Source organism: Poeciliopsis prolifica, unplaced genomic scaffold (genome assembly GCF_027474105.1).
Source record: "Poeciliopsis prolifica strain line A6 unplaced genomic scaffold, Auburn_PproV2 SCAFFOLD021, whole genome shotgun sequence".
Lineage (NCBI taxonomy): Eukaryota > Metazoa > Chordata > Actinopteri > Cyprinodontiformes > Poeciliidae > Poeciliopsis > Poeciliopsis prolifica.
Window position 1 is genome coordinate 5,597,390 of NW_026562396.1, and position 22,223 is coordinate 5,619,612.

The 22,223-nt window shown below is 38.3% G+C and overlaps 2 protein-coding genes and 1 long non-coding RNA gene across 3 annotated transcripts in view; all 3 read left to right on the plus strand.

Annotated features, from left to right (window-relative positions):
* map2k5 (mitogen-activated protein kinase kinase 5) overlaps positions 1–22,223 on the plus strand; it is a 70,765-nt gene that overhangs the window by 35,191 nt on the left and 13,351 nt on the right. The window contains exon 20 of the mRNA XM_055045032.1: positions 21,279–21,340. Within this exon, the coding sequence (XP_054901007.1) occupies positions 21,279–21,340 (62 nt within the window). The remainder of the gene's footprint in view (positions 1–21,278; positions 21,341–22,223) is intronic.
* On the plus strand, positions 14,111–14,861 carry LOC129369545 (uncharacterized). The gene is made up of 3 exons (XR_008606950.1): positions 14,111–14,191; positions 14,469–14,539; positions 14,611–14,861. It is a non-coding gene; the product is annotated as an uncharacterized LOC129369545 (long non-coding RNA).
* LOC129369544 (uncharacterized) lies at positions 15,372–18,904 on the plus strand. Its single transcript, XM_055045033.1, has 7 exons — positions 15,372–16,652; positions 16,733–16,849; positions 16,940–16,966; positions 17,080–17,166; positions 17,308–17,355; positions 17,457–17,512; positions 18,312–18,904. The coding sequence occupies exons 1-7, from the start codon at positions 16,592–16,594 to the stop codon at positions 18,384–18,386; spliced, it is 471 nt and encodes a 156-aa protein (XP_054901008.1). The 5' UTR covers positions 15,372–16,591; the 3' UTR covers positions 18,387–18,904.

A 22,223-nucleotide genomic window follows, 5' to 3' on the forward strand; every position in this document is an offset into this window, starting at 1 on the left:
TTCAGCCAGACGTTTCTTCAGATTGGTTGTAAAACGAACTGCTACAGGAGATCTTTCTTTGCTGTTACAATCCATCATAACTCCTTAATTAGATAGGAGTTTAATTTCCATTTTGAATAAGCAAATTACTTTTGAATTTAATTGAATAAAGACCCAATGAGATCAAGATATACACCACAGGTCACTAATAGGTGGACCCTGGTCTGCATCTAGAATAAATGAGGTCTCTTGCGGACCCAAAATCTGATACCAAAACAAAAATGACAACCTAAAATTTTGTTGAGCACTGTTTGATTTACTGGTGCAGATTTTACTGACTAAAGCCAGTGTTTCTCAACCCTGATCCTAATGTTGGGTTTATTTTGTTCCCCAACCTGCAAGAATCAAACAAACACCACTTACTTTTCTGCAGAAAAGGGGAGAGAGCCAGACACGGACAACCAATCGCTAAACACTGTCTGGGCTCAATTCCACTGGCTCTCAGTCCCCAACTGCCTTTTATTATGTTAACTAACAAAGGGTGGGGTTTTTCACACAATCATACAAGTAATTACAAACAATTGACCAATATACTACAGCTACAGGATGTTCTGGAAATCTTCCGTTGATGTCCATTGTTGGAACACAAGGATGGCCACTCTCAAGATACAGATAAAGAATCAACACAGCTTGTAACACAGGAATGTGTGAAACATTTCTAAACCTTAACAGAACACCTAAGAGATAGTCAAAGGTATATATATATAGAGGAAGGAGAAAATAACAACAGAATAATATGAAAACATAACCATTCAAATAAAAGTAAATGAACTAAGAGATTTTTTTTTCCTAACATCCTCACAGCTCCCCTGTCCTGCATGTTTAGGTTAGGGGTCACCAACACTAACGCCCAAAGGGACCTTCTCAGTTGGACCTACTTCTAAAATAACCATTACAGTAAGGAGCACTAACAAAGAATAAATTTAATTAAATGTTTTTACATTGAAGTAATGACATTTGTTTATTTTTAGAGTTCAAAAGAGGGAAATTGTTGGAGAAATTGTGACTTTATTAATCAAATATTAGTTATTTTCATAAACCTTGTCATCATTGTAGAATTAAGAATGTTTCTATGTGTTGATTACTCTGATTCCTTTCTTTACAAGATGTCACTGATGGGAAGCAGAGACAGCAGGTTCCTGGAGTATCTCTTGGTCAGAAGTTCAGCTATGTTGACCTGTTGGACTGCTATAAAACTGTCTCTGTGAAGATTCACTACATGTTCTGTTAAAACTCTGTGTCCGGAATGAGATTATCTAGTGCAGAATAATTTGTGACTTAGTTAGTGAATGACAATCAGCGCTGTAGCTATGTGATAAATATGCATAGTCTGAAATGGGTATTGTAGCTGTGGAAACTGGCCCCTTTTAGGTCGAATATTTCCTGTGGATTATGTTTTGCCAGATTGTACATGCTCTACAGAACTTTTTAGCATATACATTAAAACAACCACTGAAAAATGTTGCTGAATTATATGAACCATCCCCCTTGTGGAAACGTGACAATTCCCATGAGACAAAATTGATGCAGCATTAAAAAGGCTCAAATGGATATCTGAGCCTTTTTGAGGGGTTTCTCAGTTCTCTGAACTGAGAAAACCCACCCCGTAGGCCAGCTCTGTCTCTTAATGGCCTTGATGAATACCCAATCACCTTGTTCCACCCCCTGTGGCTCTGGTGGAGACAGAGGGTCCTCTGGCAGTGAATTTGCATTCACTGCCAGAGGACCACTTTCAGAAAGTTCAATAAAATCCATATGCATAGTCTGAAATGGGTATTGTAGCTGTGGAAAACTGGCCCTTTTAGGTCGAATATTTTCCCTGTGGATTATGTTTTGCACAGATTGTACATGCTCTACAGAACTTTTAGCATATACATTAAAACCAACCACTGAAAAATGTTGCTGAATTATATAACCATCCCCCTTGTGGAAAACGTGACAATTCCCATGAGACAAAATTGATGCAGCATTAAAAAGGCTCAAATGGATATCTGAGCCTTTTTGAGGGATTTCTCAGTTCTCTGAACTGAGAAAAAACCCCACCCCGTAGGCCAGCTCTGTCTCTTAATGGGCCTTGATGAATACTCAATCACCTGGTTCTTGTGGAGACAGAGTGAATTTGCATTTACCATTTTTGTAATGAAAGGTTTTTGTGCGGAAAATGTGTTAAAAACAATTCTCCTAAAAATATGCTACTTTATTGAATGAAAATCTGGCTAAATTAAACAGTGATCATATTAGATGTACTAAATCTGTAGCTGGCTATTGGGTGATTCATTTCAATAAAGTTAATCTTTAATCTATGGTTTCATAGTATACTGAAGGAGGTAGGAGGATTAATAATATTGAGACTAAAATGTCAGTGGCCTAATGATATGGTATTACTAACCATAACATATTTTTGGATTGTAAATTAAATGTTGAATGATTACACAGAGTGTGTCAATTTTGCATTTTCTCGCTGAGATAAAGCTTTTTTGGTCTGAGCTGGGATTTCTTGTCACACTGGATTTTAACTCTATCTGTTCTCCTCGCGAGTAAGAAAGTATCTAACTAAACTCTCTTGTCTTTCCTGTGTTTAATAGTGTTTAAACCTGACAGAAATTATAAAAATGTTTAAAAAATGCTTTATGTATAAAACTTTCTGCTGTTAAAGTTCAGAACTACACACACACTGCACAGGTGAATTAACAGGACATTCGCCTGTATAAACACAACAAATGTGATATTTTGAATTAGTGGCAAAATATGGGAGAGCAGCAGAATTTGTAATGGTCTCTCCCACGTGGGGTAGGTGGGAGATAGGCCAGCTCTGTCTCTAATGGCCTTGATGATACCCAATCACCTGGTTCACCCCTGTGGCTCTGGGGAGACAGGGGTCGTCTGGCAGTGAATTTGCATTTAACGCCTCTTTAGCCTGTAACACCTGGAGTCTGTCAAAAACCTCCTTAACCTTTTTTTGTACTGCCTCCAGTGGAATAATTGTTCAATGCCCAAAGTGGATTCATATTGGAGAACAGCTCCAGCGTCGTATCCAGTATAATTGCCCCGGACTTCTGCCCAATCCTTCCCTAAAGAAGAGTGCATAGCTTGACCAAATTTATGGCCATTTAGTCCATAGGAATTATAAATTCCTTCCATGTCTAAGATCCATTGATCAGGATCTTCCTGTGGGGGAGGTACACCTTCCAAAGAGCACATACACACACATGCATGAAGCTGGTTCTGACATCATTTAAGGACAGGTTAAAATTATGGCATGACAAGCAAGCGCTCATTTCTGTTACTGAAAGCCAACGTAATAAGTGATCTAAGTTTAAAAATGTTCAGTTATTAAATCTGTTAGTTTTTAAATAGTTTAAGTCCAAATGGTAAACAAAAATATAAATCAAGCTTTTTTCAATTTGTTTTTTTTCTGAGGTCAGTCACTTGTCAACATGCAGTTTTCTTGTTTACTTAGGTTCTTCTTTTGACTTGACATCTTACTTTCACTCAGTGAATGAGAGAACATCAAAAATCAGAAATCAAACATACATGTTCAGCTCCCTGTTCATGACAATAAATATTGTCAAAAAGTACTTGAATAAGACTGAATTCATTTAATTTGAAAAGCAAATTAAGGCATGCAGTTGCTGAAACAACTACCTAGCTACTAAGATTTAAGTAATATATATATTACTTAAATATATATATATATATAATATATATATATATATATATATATATATATAAACTGGAAAAATACCAGGGCCTTAGGGAGGAACTGGAGAGGGCCTGGAAGGTGAAGACCACAGTGGTGCCTGTAGTCATCGGGGCCCTCGGGGCAGTAACCCCCAAACTGGAGCAGTGACAGATCCCGGGAACAACATCAGACATCTCAGTCCAGAAATGTGCAGTCCTTGGCACAGCCAAGATACTACGTAGAACCCTCAATCTCCCAGGCCTCTGGTAGAGGACCCGAGCTCAGAGGATAAGAACCACCCGCGGTGGGTGAGAAGGGAATTTATTTTATATATATATATATATATATATATATATATATATATATATATATATATATATATATATATATATACTTTTTCTTCATATACTATATAACTTTGGTTATTACGGAAATGACACCTGTAATAATTGGAAATCAATATCATGAATGTCCCAGGTAGTGGATAAATAATTAATCTATCAGAAAACTAGTGAATGATTTGTTCATCAAAGAACACTAAATTGGAGAAAGAAAAGGGGTGGAGCCTTAACCCCTCTGCACCTGGCATTTTCCTCCCAAGACTGATGTTGAGCTCTCTGCTTGGAATGTACAATTATACTGCACTGCAACTCGGACGGATGTGGATAAGTTTGTAGGTAAGTCTTTTTTTCAAGTTATTTTAACATAAGCAAGGTTTACTGATATTTGCAATGTGACTGACATATATTTTCATGCAGCACTTCCTAATTAAGGCACCGCTAATGAGCAAAAGCTAGCTTGTGTTGAGAAAGTGACCACTTAGAACACGGGGCCACATCCAGCCCGCCGTGTAATCATATCCGGCCCGTAAAACCATTTACATTATCGTTATTTATGGCACGTCTATATGAACAACGCCGTCGAGAATATCCCTTTTTCGCCGTGCTGATAACACAATACTGCACAGAACTACACATCCCACAATGCAACTACACATCCCACAATGCAACGCTTAGGCTGAGACCTTTTTCACGCTTCCGGGTTTTAAAGCCGATGTGGGGTTGGACAACTTCTCGTGTTAAAGGCTAGGAAAATGGCTAATTCTCGGCGCAGTTGTTTTTGTTCAGTCCGTTGTTGTTCATGTGTGGGTTAAGAAAACAGCCATATCTGTCCTCCGTTGGACCCGGACCAACGGAGGCAGTGGATCCAGGCGATCCGAAGAGATGAAAGTCCGGACTTCTGCATAAAGTCGGGGAGTACTTTCGTATGTAGCCACTTCTCACCGGAGGATTTTGTTAGCGGATCCAGCAGCCGTCTTAGCTGTTCCTTCCCGGTTTGCCTGGAATAACTTCACTGCACCGGCAATGAGAGAGTCTGCTTTCGAGAGGGCTAAGAAACGGCAGTTTGTCCTCTCAGAAAGCTAGCTAGGCTAAAGATGCTACTGCTATGATTATATGGCACATCCACCCGCAGGTAAACGTCTAATTAAGGTAATACATTGTATATATTTTCCATGTAAGATCATTTCAGTAACTGTTACTATAAAAATATACTGCTCAAAAAATAAAGGGAACATTCAAACAACACAATATAACTCCAAGTACATTAAACTTCTATGAAATCAAACTGTCCACTTAGGAAGCAACACTGATTGACAATCAACAATGATTTTGTTGTCAGCACATTCAGCTTTGTACAGGACAAAGTATTCAATGAGAATATTTTATTCATTCAGATCTAGGATGTGTTATTTGAGTGTTCCCTTTATTTTTTTAAGCAGTGTATTATTATTATGACCATAATAATGAAATAATAAGATTATGTGGTTATATTTTGTGGAGATTATGCTGTTTTTCACAAACTGTACTGGCAAATACATTTCAGAAAGTAATCAAAATATTATTGAAATGTTTAAATTATGTTTGTCTCCAATATTCCACGTAATTTAACAAACTAAGTTAAGCTTCATTACGATGTTTGTGTGGTTCATATACTGTGGCTAATGGTTAGTTCGCTAAGCTATGTCTTTTCTTAACTTGATAGCGGTGGATATATTTTTCGTGGAAGAACTTGTATCCTTTCACACGTTTGTTGGTGGATGAATTAGCCGCTGCAATTTCCCCGCATCAGCGAAAGATAGTTCTGGCAAATTAAGTAAGGATATGAAAAGGACAGGAGGAGGAGAGGCATTTTTCAGAGTACTTGATTTACAGTCACCAAAACAGGAAGTGCTGCAGCCCTTTCAGATACAGCTTCCGGTTGCCGTGAAAAAGGTCTATTCAGTCTTGCTATTACAAGATATAGCGCAGATAGCCGAAGATACTCCTCACAATGGCGAAGAGAAAAGTTGATTCTGAAAACAGAACTTTTAATAACCGATGGGAGGCTGAGGATATGTTTATTGACATTGCCGGTAAACCCACGTCTCATTTGTAGCGCTAATGTGGCTGTAATTAAAGAATTGAATCTAAGACGGCACTTCAAGACAAAACGTAAGGATGGAATGCGACTTGGCGTTCCTGGCTGACGTAACAGCTCGTCTTAATGCCTTAAATCTGCAGTTCCAGGGACGTGACCGCATGATCACTGACATGCATGACGCACTGAAGGCGTTTCAAGTGAAGCTGCTTTTATGGGAGAACAAATGCAACAGTGCAACTTATCTCACTTTCCCTGTTGCCAAGTAATGTTGAACCAAGTCAGCACAACTGTGTCCCCAAAAACGCACTTTGCCAACAAACTGAGCACACTACGCACTGAGTTCGCACAGCGGTTTAGTGACTTTGAAGCACACAAAAAAGTTGAGCAAAGAAAACGGAATTAGGATTGTTATTTCTAAAAAGTACATATTTTATGTATATTTCCAGGTTTTATAGAATGTTCATATTTCTACTTTTGACAGGAGATATTTTAAGGAGAGCAAAATCTTTTGGGATATTTAAGTTGTTTTTTTTTTAATATATACATTGACATAGGAGCAAAGGAATTTGAATGTTATTTAATGTTAAGTTGTTTAAGTTAAGTTCTAAGTTGTATAATTTAGAATATTTTTTATTTAGAGCAAAATAATAAATACTGTAAGTAATTTAAGGTTTAAATTTAATATTCCTGTCTGTTTTTATTCATATTTATATCCCAAAAAACATTAAGTTTAAGTGTGTTCGATAAATGTTTATCCTGGGTGGCCCGTGACCTTAAGTGTGTTTTTAATTTTGGCCCCTTATGTAAATGAGTTTGACATCCTTGACTTAGAACAAGGTTTAAACACTCCATGTGTTAATTGAAATGGCCATTTAAAAACAGGAATTAGAATGTTACATTTGTGTTAAAACTGACTCGATGTCAACTAGAAACAAAAAGGACAACATGTGCTAATGGCTGCTCACTTCAGTTATGATGTTAGCATGTTCAGCTAACCTTGTCTACTGTTTTACATTTTCATTTTATAAATGTTCAAGAATAGTTTCATTATAGAATACAGTGATTCACATTGCATACCTCATAATCCATATTTCTTTTTTGCAATTTATGGTGCAGTTAATGTAAAAATAAATAAATATTACCAGAAGTTTTTTTATAAGAAAGTTTAAATGCCCAGATCATTCAACAGTTTCACATGGTGTGATTTTAACTTTTTTTGATGTTTCCTTTCTTAACTAGTGCTTTCTAAATATTTTGTAGAAGTTGTTGTTGGCTAAGTTAAACAAATATGAAAATATAAACACCAGCTGCAACTGAGGTTAAGTTGCAGCTGGTTAACATAGAAGTGCAGTCCTATGTTAATTTCCATGACTGTGATAAGAACACAAAGCAGAAAAAAAGCGATGAATAAGTGCATTTATTCATGAAGGAACATCAGACATCAAATAGTGTGGAGTTGTTCCCTACTCAGTCCTGTTTTTATTAAATCAAAGAGGAGCTTTGTTATGCTTATTGTCAATCCTGGTACTAAGGACCACTGCCTTGTATATTTTCCTGCAACTTTTAGATGTCTCTCTTTTTCAGCATACCTGTCTCCAATATTAGCACAGTAGAGGTTGAGGACATTTCACCATGTAATCTAAGAATATAGGACAAGTTGCATATCTAAAAGTTACAGGACATTGGCCCTTGAGTAATGCAGTTTGAGAACACTGTCTTAAGCATTTCCTTATTGTGGCACAGCTGATCTGAGTGAGTTACATTCGCTGTGCTGAAAAAGTGGTATACAGAGTAGGTAATACAATCATTTGATTTTGGTGGAACAAAACCTAAAGGGCAGTGGGCACTGATACCAGTAGACGGTGTAAACAACTGGAATAACTTCTTAACGGTGTAAGTTATTGCTTGCTGCTCTGACTTAGAAAGAATATATGAACAAATTGTACAGGAGTTCCTAGTTTAATTATAATTTAATTTTGCAAATGGTCATTGTGGTTGTTTAGCTGCTGTTCTGTTTAAAACTTGATGGTGATAATATATCCATAGATTTTCTCAGTCTATTATTAAAGCATATGTTACTTTTATTTTCTCTTGATCACCATAGACTTTTTTTTTTCTAGATGCAGACAACAATGAGGCCACACAGATTAAAAATCAAACCAACAGAGGAAGCAGCTCATTTTGTGAGTCTGAGTAAGGACAAAGATGGTTTTTATGTAAAATACATAAATTCTTTTAAGGGTAAGTTGACAAGCCATAGTTTTTAAATGAGATTTTGATACTGTGGGCTGACAATGACATTTCATATGGTCTAACAGGTCGAGGAGTATTTAGTAATTGCCACTTTCAGACTGGAGCCTTCTTATTGGAATATCGAGGCGATGTCATTAACAGCAAAGAATATGAAAGACGGGTCAAAATCTATCATGATGCCCTGAAGGTCTTCATGTTTGAGTTTCGGCATAATGGAAAAAAGATGTGGTATGTAAATTTTAAAAATAACTAAAAGTAATTATAAAAATTATGTTTGAATTGTTTAAATATTTAAATATTTTTAAAGTTTTTAAAAACTTGAAATCATCCCAGAATTATATGGACACTGTTTAATATCTTGTCATCCTTGGCCATTGAGATTTTTCTTCTTATTTCAGTGTTGATGCAGCGAGAGAGGATGGGTCTTTGGGAAGACTGGTTAATGATGACCATTTGAGCCCTAACAGCAAAATGAAGACAATAACACTGAATGGAAAACCTCATCTCTGTCTCTTTGCAATTAAGGACATAAATCCAGGGCAAGAGATTACCTATAACTATGGAAACGCTGAATGGCCATGGAGAGTGAAGGTAAATAACTAGAATTTCTGAAAGCTATTTGACAGTCAATAACACAAAAATGACAAAATTTAACAGAGTACACAGTTTGTTTGCGGTCTACTCCTAAGGTGTCTGCTCGACACAGTCCCAGCAATAATTATTCCTGTCAAAACACAGCATTCCTAAGACTGTGTATAAATAACCCAGAGAGGAATGTGGTTTTCTATCATTCGGACCTTGCTTAAAATACTATTGCCAAACAACTTGCCTATCTTTGCCGCTGCTCTTTATACAGTGTTACTCTATAGTGTTCTAACTTGAAGTCAATATTAAATGAATCTTAATGACTCATTTGCTGTCTTCTCCACAGGTTTCTGCTCACACTGACAAAACTGTAGGTGAAGAACCGATGGGATCACTGTCCTCGTCTTCTGAACCACAGGTGAACAGCTGTCCGAATTGCAAATCTTTGTAATTTTTTCCACGGGTATATTAGTGGAACTGGGTTTTTGAGAGCATAGACACAGTCCCAGCATTGCTTGTTCCTGTCAGGGAACAGCATTATGAGGTCTGTGTGTAGATGACCCGAAGAGTAAGATTGTTGGCAATCACTCGGACATTGGTTTTTGAGAATGTAAACACAGTCCCTGCAATGCTTGTTTCTGTCAGGTGACAGCATTGTGAGGTCTGTGTGTAGATGACCGGAAGAGTAATGCTGTTTGCAATCACTCGGACCTTGCTTAAAATACTATTGCCAAACAACTTGCCTATCTTTGCCGCATCTCTTTATACAGTGTTACTCTATAGTGTTCTAACTTGAAGTCAATATTAAATGAATCTTAATGACTCATTTGCTGTCTTCTCCACAGGTTTCTGCTCACACTGACAAAACTGTAGGTGAAGAACCGATGGGATCACTGTCCTCGTCTTCTGAACCACAGGTGAACAGCTGTCCGAATTGCAAATCTTTGTAATTTTTTCCACGGGTTATTAGTGGAACTGGGTTTTTGAGAGCATAGACACAGTCCTAGCATTGCTTGTTCCTGTCAGGGAACAGCATTATGAGGTCTGTGTGTAGATGACCCGAAGAGTAAGATTGTTGGCAATCACTCGGACATTGGTTTTTGAGAGTGTAAACACAGTCCCTGCAATGCTTGTTTCTGTCAGGTGACAGCATTGTGAGGTCTGTGTGTAGATGACCGGAAGAGTAATACTGTTTGCAATCACTCGGACCTTGCTTAAAATACTATTGCCAAACATCTTGCCTATCTTTGCCGCATCTCTATACAGTGTTACTCTATAGTGTTCTAACTTGAAGTGGATATTAATGAATCTTAATGACTCATTTGCTGTCTTCTCCACAGGTTTCTGCTCACACTGACAAAATTGTAGGTGAAGAACCGATGGGATCACTGTCCTCGTCTCTTAAACCACAGGTGAACAGCTGTCCGACTTGCAAATCTTTGTAATTTTTCCCACGTGTATATTAGTGGACATTGGTTTTTGAGAGTGTAGACACAGTCCCTGCAATGCTCGTTCCTGTCAGGTGACAGCATTATGAGGTCTGTGTGTAGATGACCGGAAGAGTAATGCTGTTTGCAATCACTCGGACCTTGCTTAAAATACTATTGCCAAACAACTTGCCTATCTTTGCCGCTGCTCTTTATACAGTGTTACTCTATAGTGTTCTAACTTGAAGTCAATATTAAATGAATCTTAATGACTCATTTGCTGTCTTCTCCACAGGTTTCTGCTCACACTGACAAAACTGTAGGTGAAGAACCGATGGGATCACTGTCCTCGTCTTCTGAACCACAGGTGAACAGCTGTCCGAATTGCAAATCTTTGTAATTTTTTCCACGGGTATATTAGTGGAACTGGGTTTTTGAGAGCATAGACACAGTCCCAGCATTGCTTGTTCCTGTCAGGGAACAGCATTATGAGGTCTGTGTGTAGATGACCCGAAGAGTAAGATTGTTGGCAATCACTCGGACATTGGTTTTTGAGAGTGTAAACACAGTCCTGCAATGCTTGTTTCTGTCAGGTGACAGCATTGTGAGGTCTGTGTGTAGATGACCGGAAGAGTAATGCTGTTTGCAATCACTCGGACCTTGCTTAAAATACTATTGCCAAACAACTTGCCTATCTTTGCCGCATCTCTTTATACAGTGTTACTCTATAGTGTTCTAACTTGAAGTCAATATTAAATGAATCTTAATGACTCATTTGCTGTCTTCTCCACAGGTTTCTGCTCACACTGACAAAACTGTAGGTGAAGAACCGATGGGATCACTGTCCTCGTCTTCTGAACCACAGGTGAACAGCTGTCCGAATTGCAAATCTTTGTAATTTTTTCCACGGGTATATTAGTGGAACTGGGTTTTTGAGAGCATAGACACAGTCCCAGCATTGCTTGTTCCTGTCAGGGAACAGCATTATGAGGTCTGTGTGTAGATGACCGAAGAGTAAGATTGTTGGCAATCACTCGGACATTGGTTTTTGAGAGTGTAAACACAGTCCCTGCAATGCTTGTTTCTGTCAGGTGACAGCATTGTGAGGTCTGTGTGTAGATGACCGGAAGAGTAATGCTGTTTGCAATCACTCGGACCTTGCTTAAAATACTATTGCCAAACAACTTGCCTATCTTTGCCGCATCTCTTTATACAGTGTTACTCTATAGTGTTCTAACTTGAAGTCAATATTAAATGAATCTTAATGACTCATTTGCTGTCTTCTCCACAGGTTTCTGCTCACACTGACAAAACTGTAGGTGAAGAACCGATGGGCTCACTGTCCTCGTCTTCTGAACCACAGGTGAACAGCTGTCCGAATTGCAAATCTTTGTAATTTTTTCCACGGGTATATTAGTGGAACTGGGTTTTTGAGAGCATAGACACAGTCCCAGCATTGCTTGTTCCTGTCAGGGAACAGCATTATGAGGTCTGTGTGTAGATGACCCGAAGAGTAAGATTGTTGGCAATCACTCGGACATTGGTTTTTGAGAGTGTAAACACAGTCCCTGCAATGCTTGTTTCTGTCAGGTGACAGCATTGTGAGGTCTGTGTGTAGATGACCGGAAGAGTAATGCTGTTTGCAATCACTCGGACCTTGCTTAAAATACTATTGCCAAACAACTTGCCTATCTTTGCCGCATCTCTTTATACAGTGTTACTCTATAGTGTTCTAACTTGAAGTCAATATTAAATGAATCTTAATGACTCATTTGCTGTCTTCTCCACAGGTTTCTGCTCACACTGACAAAACTGTAGGTGAAGAACCGATGGGATCACTGTCCTCGTCTTCTGAACCACAGGTGAACAGCTGTCCGAATTGCAAATCTTTGTAATTTTTTCCACGGGTATATTAGTGGAACTGGGTTTTTGAGAGCATAGACACAGTCCCAGCATTGCTTGTTCCTGTCAGGGAACAGCATTATGAGGTCTGTGTGTAGATGACCCGAAGAGTAAGATTGTTGGCAATCACTTGGACATTGGTTTTTGAGAGTGTAAACACAGTCCCTGCAATGCTTGTTTCTGTCAGGTGACAGCATTGTGAGGTCTGTGTGTAGATGACCGGAAGAGTAATACTGTTTGCAATCACTCGGACCTTGCTTAAAATACTATTGCCAAACATCTTGCCTATCTTTGCCGCATCTCTTTATACAGTGTTACTCTATAGTGTTCTAACTTGAAGTGGATATTAAATGAATCTTAATGACTCATTTGCTGTCTTCTCCACAGGTTTCTGCTCACACTGACAAAACTGTAGGTGAAGAATCGATGGGATCACTGTCCTCGTCCTTTGAACCACAGGTGAACAGCTGTCCGACTTGTAAATCTTTGTAATTTTTCCCACGGGTATGTTAGTGGACATTGGTTTTTGAGAGTGTAGACACAGTTCCTGCAATGCTCGTTCCTGTCAGGTGACAGCATTATGAGGTCTGTGTGTAGATGACCGGAAGAGTAATGCTGTTTGCAATCACTCGGACCTTGCTTAAAATACTATTGCCAAACAACTTGCCTATCTTTGCCGCAGCTCTTTATACAGTGTTACTCTATAGTGTTCTAACTTGAAGTCAATATTAAATGAATCTTAATGACTCATTTGCTGTCTTCTCCACAGGTTTCTGCTCACACTGACAAAACTGTAGGTGAAGAACCGATGGGATCACTGTCCTCGTCTTCTGAACCACAGGTGAACAGCTGTCCGAATTGCAAATCTTTGTAATTTTTTCCACGGGTATATTAGTGGAACTGGGTTTTTGAGAGCATAGACACAGTCCCAGCAATGCTTGTTCCTGTCAGGGAACAGCATTATGAGGTCTGTGTGTAGATGACCCGAAGAGTAAGATTGTTGGCAATCACTCGGACATTGGTTTTTGAGAGTGTAGACACAGTCCCTGCAATGCTTGTTTCTGTCAGGTGACAGCATTGTGAGGTCTGTGTAGATGACCGGAAGAGTAAATACTGTTTGCAATCACTGACCTTGCTTAAAATACTATTGCCAAACAACTTGCCTATCTTTGCCGCAGCTCTTTATACAGTGTTACTCTATAGTGTTCTAACTTGAAGTCAATATTAAATGAATCTTAATGACTCATTTGCTGTCTTCTCCACAGGTTTCTGCTCACACTGACAAAACTGTAGGTGAAGAACCGATGGGATCACTGTCCTCGTCTCTTGAACCACAGGTGAACAGCTGTGTGACTTGCAAATCTTTGTAATTTTCCCACGGGTATATTAGTGGACATTGGTTTTTGAGAGTGTAGACACAGTCCCTGCAATACTTGTTCCTGTCAGGTGACAGCATTATGAGATCTGTGTGTCGATAACCCTTAGTGTAATGTTTTTGGGAGCCTGCTTTAATTTCTTCTCCACCTTTTCCAGGCAATTTGTCTAGCCTTCCATAGCTTTTTACACAATGTTACCAAAGTTAGGGAACAAGAATCCCAGAACTGCATAGTTTGTGTTTGCACATGACTGGAAGTTGCCTACAAAATTATCACTGAATGCTTTCAGGGACTTCTTTTATAAATGAAATGCATCCCTCAATATTCAGTTTCTGAAATTTAAAACCCTTTTAGATCAGAATTGCACTGACATTTTTAACAATGCAATGTTTTTTCTCCAGAAATGCAACCATGTTGTACTGCACTCAACATTTTCAAGCATTGAAAAATGCACACATTGCTTGGACCTTTTGTTGCCCTCAGGTGGAATGGTGTGAAATGTAAAGGTGAGTTTTTCTTGTGTGGTTATTACTCCTTTAGTATTTTCAAAGTGGATTAGGATTGGATTTCTAATTGACTCTTAAAGTTTAACATGTATAGATCTTGTTATTCACATGTAATGGATGATCAAATATGTCATGTTTGTGATTAGTTTTACCTATGGAAATCATAGATTGCTATCTCTACTAGTGAAAATATTTAAATTATGATTTGTTATACAAATTACTGTTTAATAAATACGTCCATAAAAACCTTAACTTTACTCCCAACCTTTTTTTTCAGATTGTTCTTCTATATGGCACAAGATCTGCTATAAAAAGATTCAGAGGACTGATTTTTCACCATCTTCATGGGTAGGTGTCTTTAGTTCTCCTTTTGGAATGTTTTAAAAGAGCAATACTTGAACAATCTCTTTCTTTTTAAGGTTTCTGATGAATCATCTTCAGCTGATGATGTTTCAGACAAAGAATACATACCTGACTCTGTCAGTTACTCAGATAGTTCAGTGGAACTCTCAATAGATGATTCAAATCATTTCAAAGGGACTATTCTTGATCCTGGATTCATTGCATCTTTACCAGACTGTCAAAAGAGTGATGGTGCAGAGAATGACTTGGCTGAAGGTTTTATTTCTGAAAGTGAAGACCGTGCTAAAAAGGTTGTTCAGAAAAAGAAGAAAAGGTCTTCTGAAAATAAAAACATTGACGTTCAAACTGAAGGGAGCTCTGTGGAGCCAGTCACCGGATCTGAAGCTGTTGAAAGCATCCAGTCTACAAGTATATCATCATCAAGAGATGGAAAAAACTACTGCTTTGTTTGTGGCAAGCCCCAGTCTAAGATTGCTCGACACTTAAAAGTCCATGAGAAGACAAATGCTGAAGTCGCTCAAGCTTTGGCACAACCAAAAGCCTCAAAACTGCGAAAAAAATGATAGCACAGTTGCGAAATAAGGGGAACTCTACTCACAACAAAGAGGTTTACAGAAGTGGCAGTGGACTGCTAAAAATCAAACGTAAACCCAAGCTGAAGTATAACATAAACCAGTATGTTCACTGCATGTTTTGCCAGGGGTTGTACCTTCGGAAGCACCTTTGGCGGCATGCTCGTAAATGTAAATCCAAACCAAGAACAACTGATGAGACAGGACCAGGAACAACTGATGAGACAGGACCAAAAAGGGTCTTGAGCTTGGCCTTAATGGCGGATTCTGGACTATGTCAACAAATATCCCAAGGTGTTTTTAAGCTCCTAACAGTCATGAAAGATGATGAAGTGTCTTCTGCAGTGCGAAGTGACTTTTACATTCTACAGCTTGCACAATCATTTTTCAATAAACATGGTCAAGATCCCTCCAAACATGAATATATTCGACAAAAGATTCGTGAAGTTGGAAGGCTTCTGCTGATCCTCCGGAATGAGTTTTCTATATACAACATTGAAGATGCTGTCAGGCCCTCAAACTTCCATGTACTTGTTCAAGCAGTCAAGAGAGTATCTGGCTTTGAAGAAGACAGTCATTCATATAAAACTCCTAGCCTTGCTTTGAAATTAGGACACTCGTTGCACAAGATCAGTGACCTTATATGCTGCACAGCTTTAGTATCAGGGAATGATGAGCTTAAAAATTCATGTCAGGCTTTCAAATCACTTTATTCATCAAAGTGGTCAGAACTTGTTTCTCACAGAGCTTTAACAACCTTGAGTGACAAGCGCTTTAACAAGCCTTCCACGCTTCCCTTCACTGAGGATGTTCAGCGTCTTCACCAGCATTTGGAAAAGGTCGCAAATTTAGCATCTGACACTTTGAAAAGTGATCCGTTACCACAAGCCTATAGGGAACTGTGCAGAAGTACATTGGCAAAAATCATTTTGTTCAACCGAAGACGAGGTGGAGAGGTTTCTAAAATGCAGCTGTCTGCCTTTCTAGAGAGGGACACCACTCCCTTGCATAAAGATGTTGCAGTTGGTCTTACAGCATTTGAACAACAACTTTGTGCCCATTTCAGCAGGGTAGAAATAAAGGGGAAAAGGGGACGAAAAGTTGCTGTGCTTTTATCACCAGACATGGTTCAAGCCATCATCCAGCTCATTAGCAGAAGAAAGGAATGTGGAGTGCCAGACAATAACACCTTTCTTTTTGCTAGACCCAACTGTCTAACCCCTTACAGAGGACAAGACTGTCTGAGGGTTTATGCAATGACAGTGGTGCCCAAAACCCTGAACTTCTAAGATCAACGCAACTTCGCAAGCATGTTGCAACATTGTCCCAAGTGTTAAACCTACGAAATCACGAACTGGACCAAGTTGCAGACTTTCTGGGACATGATATACGTGTTCATAGAGAGTATTACAGGCTACCAGAGGCTACGACTCAACTGGCAAAAATTTCTAAATTGCTTCTGGCAATGGAAAGGGGGACTTTGGCAAATCTGCAAGGCAAAACACTGGAGGAGATCGAAATTGAAGGTACTTTTCAAAATTCTATGTACTTGTTTGGGTTAACGTTTTTATTTGTTACTGAACTGGTTTCGATTTTTCTTTTTTAGATGAGTTGGAACTGACTGACACTGAAAGTGGACAAAGTGAGGTTGATTGTGACCCGTCCCCACTTGTAAATGATACTCAATGCTCTACAAATCAAGAATCTAATGAATCTTCTGGTGGTATGAATATCAATCATCATGCCTGATGTAATATTACATGTTTTTAAAATTAGACATTCAGGTGTGTTCTGTTTACTTATCCAATTACAGATGGTTTAGGAGAAGAGACATCACAAGGTACCTTGTTTTTCTTTAAATTTTGATTACACATTGCTAGAAGATTTTGGCATTTCTTAAGGTTTTTCTTTACCCTCCTTGACAACATTGTTGGAGTTTATGCTATATTCTAGGGAGAACATCCTCTATGCCATCTACTGAGAAGCCGTCAGGCACAGTAGAAGATATGACTACCTTAAAAACCCTCCCCCCACCTCACGGTTAATAATTTAGTTTCAATAACTTAACATAGTAATCATTGCACATTATAATATTGAGCTTTAATTTTGGCTAAAGGTTAGGTTTCTGTGCAGATAAGACTAATATAACAGACAACTTGTTTGTATCTCTTAATTTGACAGGATGCAGAAAACCTCAATCTCCTGTTGAATTACCTGGGACCTCTTCTGGTATGACTTATTTCAATTAACCTTTCATTGGGCATTTAGTGACTTATTTTTAATTTGTATCTTTTAATTTGTTGACCTGAAGTATTACTAATGTATTGTAGGAAAGGGAACGGAGATTATTGCACCACCAACTGAAAAACCTCAGAACCCCAAGATGGTATGACTGTCTTCCTATTCATAGTGGTTTTTAACTTAGTGGTACGGTTTAGAGATACTGTTTTAAGGCTCATCATAACATATTACAATAATTGAGTATTATCCTGAGCTTTAAAAAGACCAGTAAGAAACATGCAGAGAAGGGGTTGGGACTGTGCAATTTTTAAAAAATAAAGCTGAAACAATCTTACAAAGTTAGTTGCTGATTATGATCAAGTAATAAATTGCTTAAAATCAGAATGGACAGGACAGAATCAATCAATCAATCAATAAAATTTTATTTGTATAGCACATTTCAGGTACAAGATATTCCAAAGCGCTTTACATCATAAACACAAAGTCATGCAACATAGAATAAAATACCAAGTGTTTTTTTTTTCTGTCACGGAATTTAAGCGCCTATTACCGCCGGACTGATATGAATGATAAGCATGACCTGGTTCTATAACAACAGGGTCATAAAGCTTGCAGCATAATATAAAATGAAGCTTTGAGTGATAGTTCATATTTGACGTGCCAGGCCTGTAGCTTCATAATTTCTAAGTGTAATAAATACAGTGTATCACAACTTGGTAATCAATTTAATAATTAAAAGAAAATTGGAGAAAAATAATTTTAGTGGATACATATAGGATTCATGTGGTGACTAAATGCACATTGAGAATCTAATTGTCAAAGGGTTGTCTTTAATGAACACAATAAACAGAACTGGAATGTAAAACTTTATCACAAGCATACTTTTATAGCAGATTCCTACATATGATTTATATTTTAAAGAGTAAAATTGTCTCTGTTTGTAGATTTTCCTGAAAAGGACCATCCTCGGAGAAATCAAAAACGGCCCTGGTCGCCTACAGAAATTGCAGCAGTGTTGAAACATTTTCAGAAACACATCGACACTGGGAAGCTGGCAACTTTAGTTGAAATTCAACAGTGTCAACAGGCAGAACATCCTGCTTTAATAAATCGCTCACTTCAGAACATAAGAGACTTTGTTAGAAATCGTGGTGTGTCCAAAAAGAAAAAAGAAAAAGCTAAAAATGTCAGATAAATCTTCAGCCTAGATGTTCTAAACAAAACCTTAAGAACGTTCAACCTTTTTTTTGGGGTTTTTGCTTGTTTATTTTTGCAGTTTCTATAATGTGTTCTGATTTCTAAGTTGGTCCAAGACTGATGTTGTGTGAATAGACTGAACAAAACTTGAACTCTTAATCATTTTCAAAGTAATTCAGAAGATTGATTTTCAGGTTGATGAAAAAGGCAATGCAAAATTGTTCTAGTAAGTCTGTCTAAGAGCTTGTGTTTTGGTTTGCTCCCAAAAATAAAAATAGCAAAAGACAATGTCGTTTGTTTATTCCATAATACATTTTCATTTGTGTAGGTCTGAACATTACCTTATTGGTAATGAACTAGCACTATATTGCTGACCATATTTCTTCTTGATTTTTTTCATATTTGGACTCAGATTGTTGTAGTCTGTGCCTGTGTTTATGACAAATGAACACTACCATTATTGCAGGGTGTGGATTAAATACCATTTGATGCTCATTTTGGTACTTTAATATATTTTGGGGACATTCTTTGAAGTCTTATTTTAATTGTCCTTGGAATGCTCATTGGTACTTATAGTGTATCCTTATGCAAGAGGCGTGGCTTATCTATCTAATTATCTTTGTCCTGTTAATGTTGGAGATAGTCCGGTCATTATATTTAGAGTTGTGTAGTGTGTATACGCAATTTTAACTGAGATCTTTGTTGAGTGGTTCATTGAAGATTTTTTGACACATTCAGCCGGTCTGTAGAGCAAGTGGAAAGGGGTGCTCCTGAAATTCACCCCCGTGTCTGGTTCGGAAAAATTGACCTTAAAGTTCACCCGGACCAGTAGGGGTGTGTGTGTGTGTGTGTGTGTGTGTGTGTGTGTGTGTGTGTGTGTGTGTTGTGTGTGTGTGTGTGTGTGTGTGTGTGTGTGTGTGTGTGTGTGTGTGTGTGTGCGTGCGTGCGTGTGTGTACACATATCTAAAAAGTGTTTTTTGTGCAGATCTCTGGAATTAGGATCTACTAAATAATCCACCTACAAACTAACGTTTTCTTCTTAGATCTGAACTTTATCAGTTCTATTAAAGCCCACATTACCTTCTGCTATGTTGCAGTGGTTCAAAATTGATTAGATCTTTAAAAAATGAAGGAATAAGAAGAAGACTCAACTTTGCTTCACTTCTTTTTCTTTGTTGAAATTGACTACCATAGTTGCAAAAACAACAAAAAGCCCTATTTGTTTTATTTTTCTGTTCTGCTGAGAGCACAAAACAAGAACAGAAGCAGAATAAATGGAACAAAGTGAAGTAATGAGGTAAAGCGATGGTTGCACAGATGGTTTGCATGACATGGTTCAGAGAGCCAATGTTGACAAAGTACATGTCAAAAGATGGGCACAGGGTACAGGTTGTGGATCTTTTCTCCCAGTTTTTGGTTGGTTTTAATTCAGACATGCATTATAGAGCATTTCAGAGGTAAATAATATAACCAGTAACCCAATGTAACATCTGCCAAGCTTTTATGGATTCATATATACTTTTTAAATGTGCTATTACTTGAGCACATTTTTGAAAAGTCAAGTTTATTTTTATACTTTGAATGTACCTTAGTGAGTGCATCCAATGTGTGTAATTTCTGCAAGATATCCTACAAAGCTGGTTCCCATTCTGCATTTATCAGTTGGGGAATAAAACGCTGCCATGTTTTCAAAGCAACAATGTATTCAAAAAAAAAAAACATACATGAATATCTTTTCTTCAGAAATGTAGCCTTGATTTGAATGACCTGAAAACGTTCACGGCAGCTTTTGTCATGTTGGTTTCTTTATCTGGTTTCATTTTTCTGTGCCATTTGGTGGGTTGCTTATATTTGAAACCTCAAAGCCTCTTCAGATTCGGATTCCTTTATTTCCTCTTCATCCAGCGCAGGGCTGGGACCAGAAAGTGGCCCTGACATTTTTGGCCATGCTGGCCCACCCTGATTATCCACACAACATATGAAGGCACATGAAATACGATTACAGGAGTAACCGTGTCTAACGATGTCTCCTCCTACAGACTTCCATACTGGTAGAGACGGCCACAGTGTCACAATCACCATCTTTAAATTAAAGCGGATGTCGAAAAATTTTTTTTTTTTTTTCCAGTTTTTTATGAAGTATGCTATTTATACAAATACACAATTCTGCCCATAATGAACCCATGTTTAATTCAAAGCAATGTTTCATTAATATTAGATGATGATAACAACTGTAAGCTCTAACACCTCGAGACAGGAACGTTATGACAAGCTAAAATATTAAGTTGGACATCAAATTTACTCAGTTCACACACACAAGTTTGTATTTCTACCCGTATTGTTTGTATTGACTTCCACTTATTTTAGTAACTGCATTTATGCCGACCTCAGACATTTTTCCTAGACCTCACCTAAACTAAGTTCACTTCTTAGACCCTCCTTAGGCCCAAACCCCGGGCCCCAGAAGAAGCTACGCACATGGAAGTGGTGTGTTTGAGGTGTTGCCTTTAAATACATCCACATTGTGCCGCAGCCGCTTACCAGGTTATGACATCATCATCATGAGCATTCCCAAATGTTTTAAAGGCGTATTGAGCTTCGTGTGTGTAAATTTCTGATCTAGCAAATAGAAAAAGATATTCAAAAATATATATATTTTCTGTCCATAATCGAATTGTTGTTTTCTAAACAAATGGGTTTGTTTCCTCCTACAGGACCCTCCAGTTCTTCCCGTTGGACAGTTCAGTGAAAAGTTTGTTCACTTCATCACTCAGTGGTGAGTCAGACGAGATGTCACCGGTGCCAATATTTTAAAAATGATTTGTACTTAAAACGCTTTCAACTGTTAACAATTTTTGGGTGATTTTATGTGACATTTGTGTCGTTTTTGTGACCAACAAAAACCCACCAGCTCTGACTCCAGTGTGTCAGGCTGAGCAGTTCAAATCCCTGCAGGCCATATTTGTCGTGAACGGGTCAAATGATCCTGAATGAATCAGGGGTATTATAGTGTTTAATGGCATTAAAGTGCGTGTTCCTGTGTGTGTGTGTGATTTCATTGTGTCGTCGTTGGCTTGAGCCATCATATTTGGGTCTGCTAGCAATAGATTAAAAGCTGTCCCTTTGACAGTGACTGCTTTTCTAATGCATGAGGACAAAATCCAGTGTTTACCCTGTTTGCCTCTGATTCATTAGCCACTTGTAACCTTTACAGTTAGGCAAACATTTACATGCACTCCCAAACCACATGCATGCTCTGTGTATGAGTGTGTGTGCTCAGTGCTCGCCAGCAGACCATAGCAGCTGCTGTTTGTCCCCCATGGCGGCTGTATTTGCTCACACAGGACACCTCTCTGCACAGGTGCTCCGTCCTGCTTTGGTGCAGCGTTTGTACTCTACTGTCTGACTATTCTTAGACGGTCATGGCCCTTTCATTATGATACATAAAGCAGTTTCACGACTAACTGCACACAGTCCCCCGTGTCGGTCGTTCTGACGGATCACAGTAAACACAATATGGAGGACACGCACACAAAATTCTCTAATTATGTGGAATGAATTACCTGTGTTGTATGGCTATTCACGCTTTCTTTTCTCAGCGTCTGTGGCATGAGGGATTTTTTTTTAGAAAGACTTCTTTCATGTATCAATTAATTGAT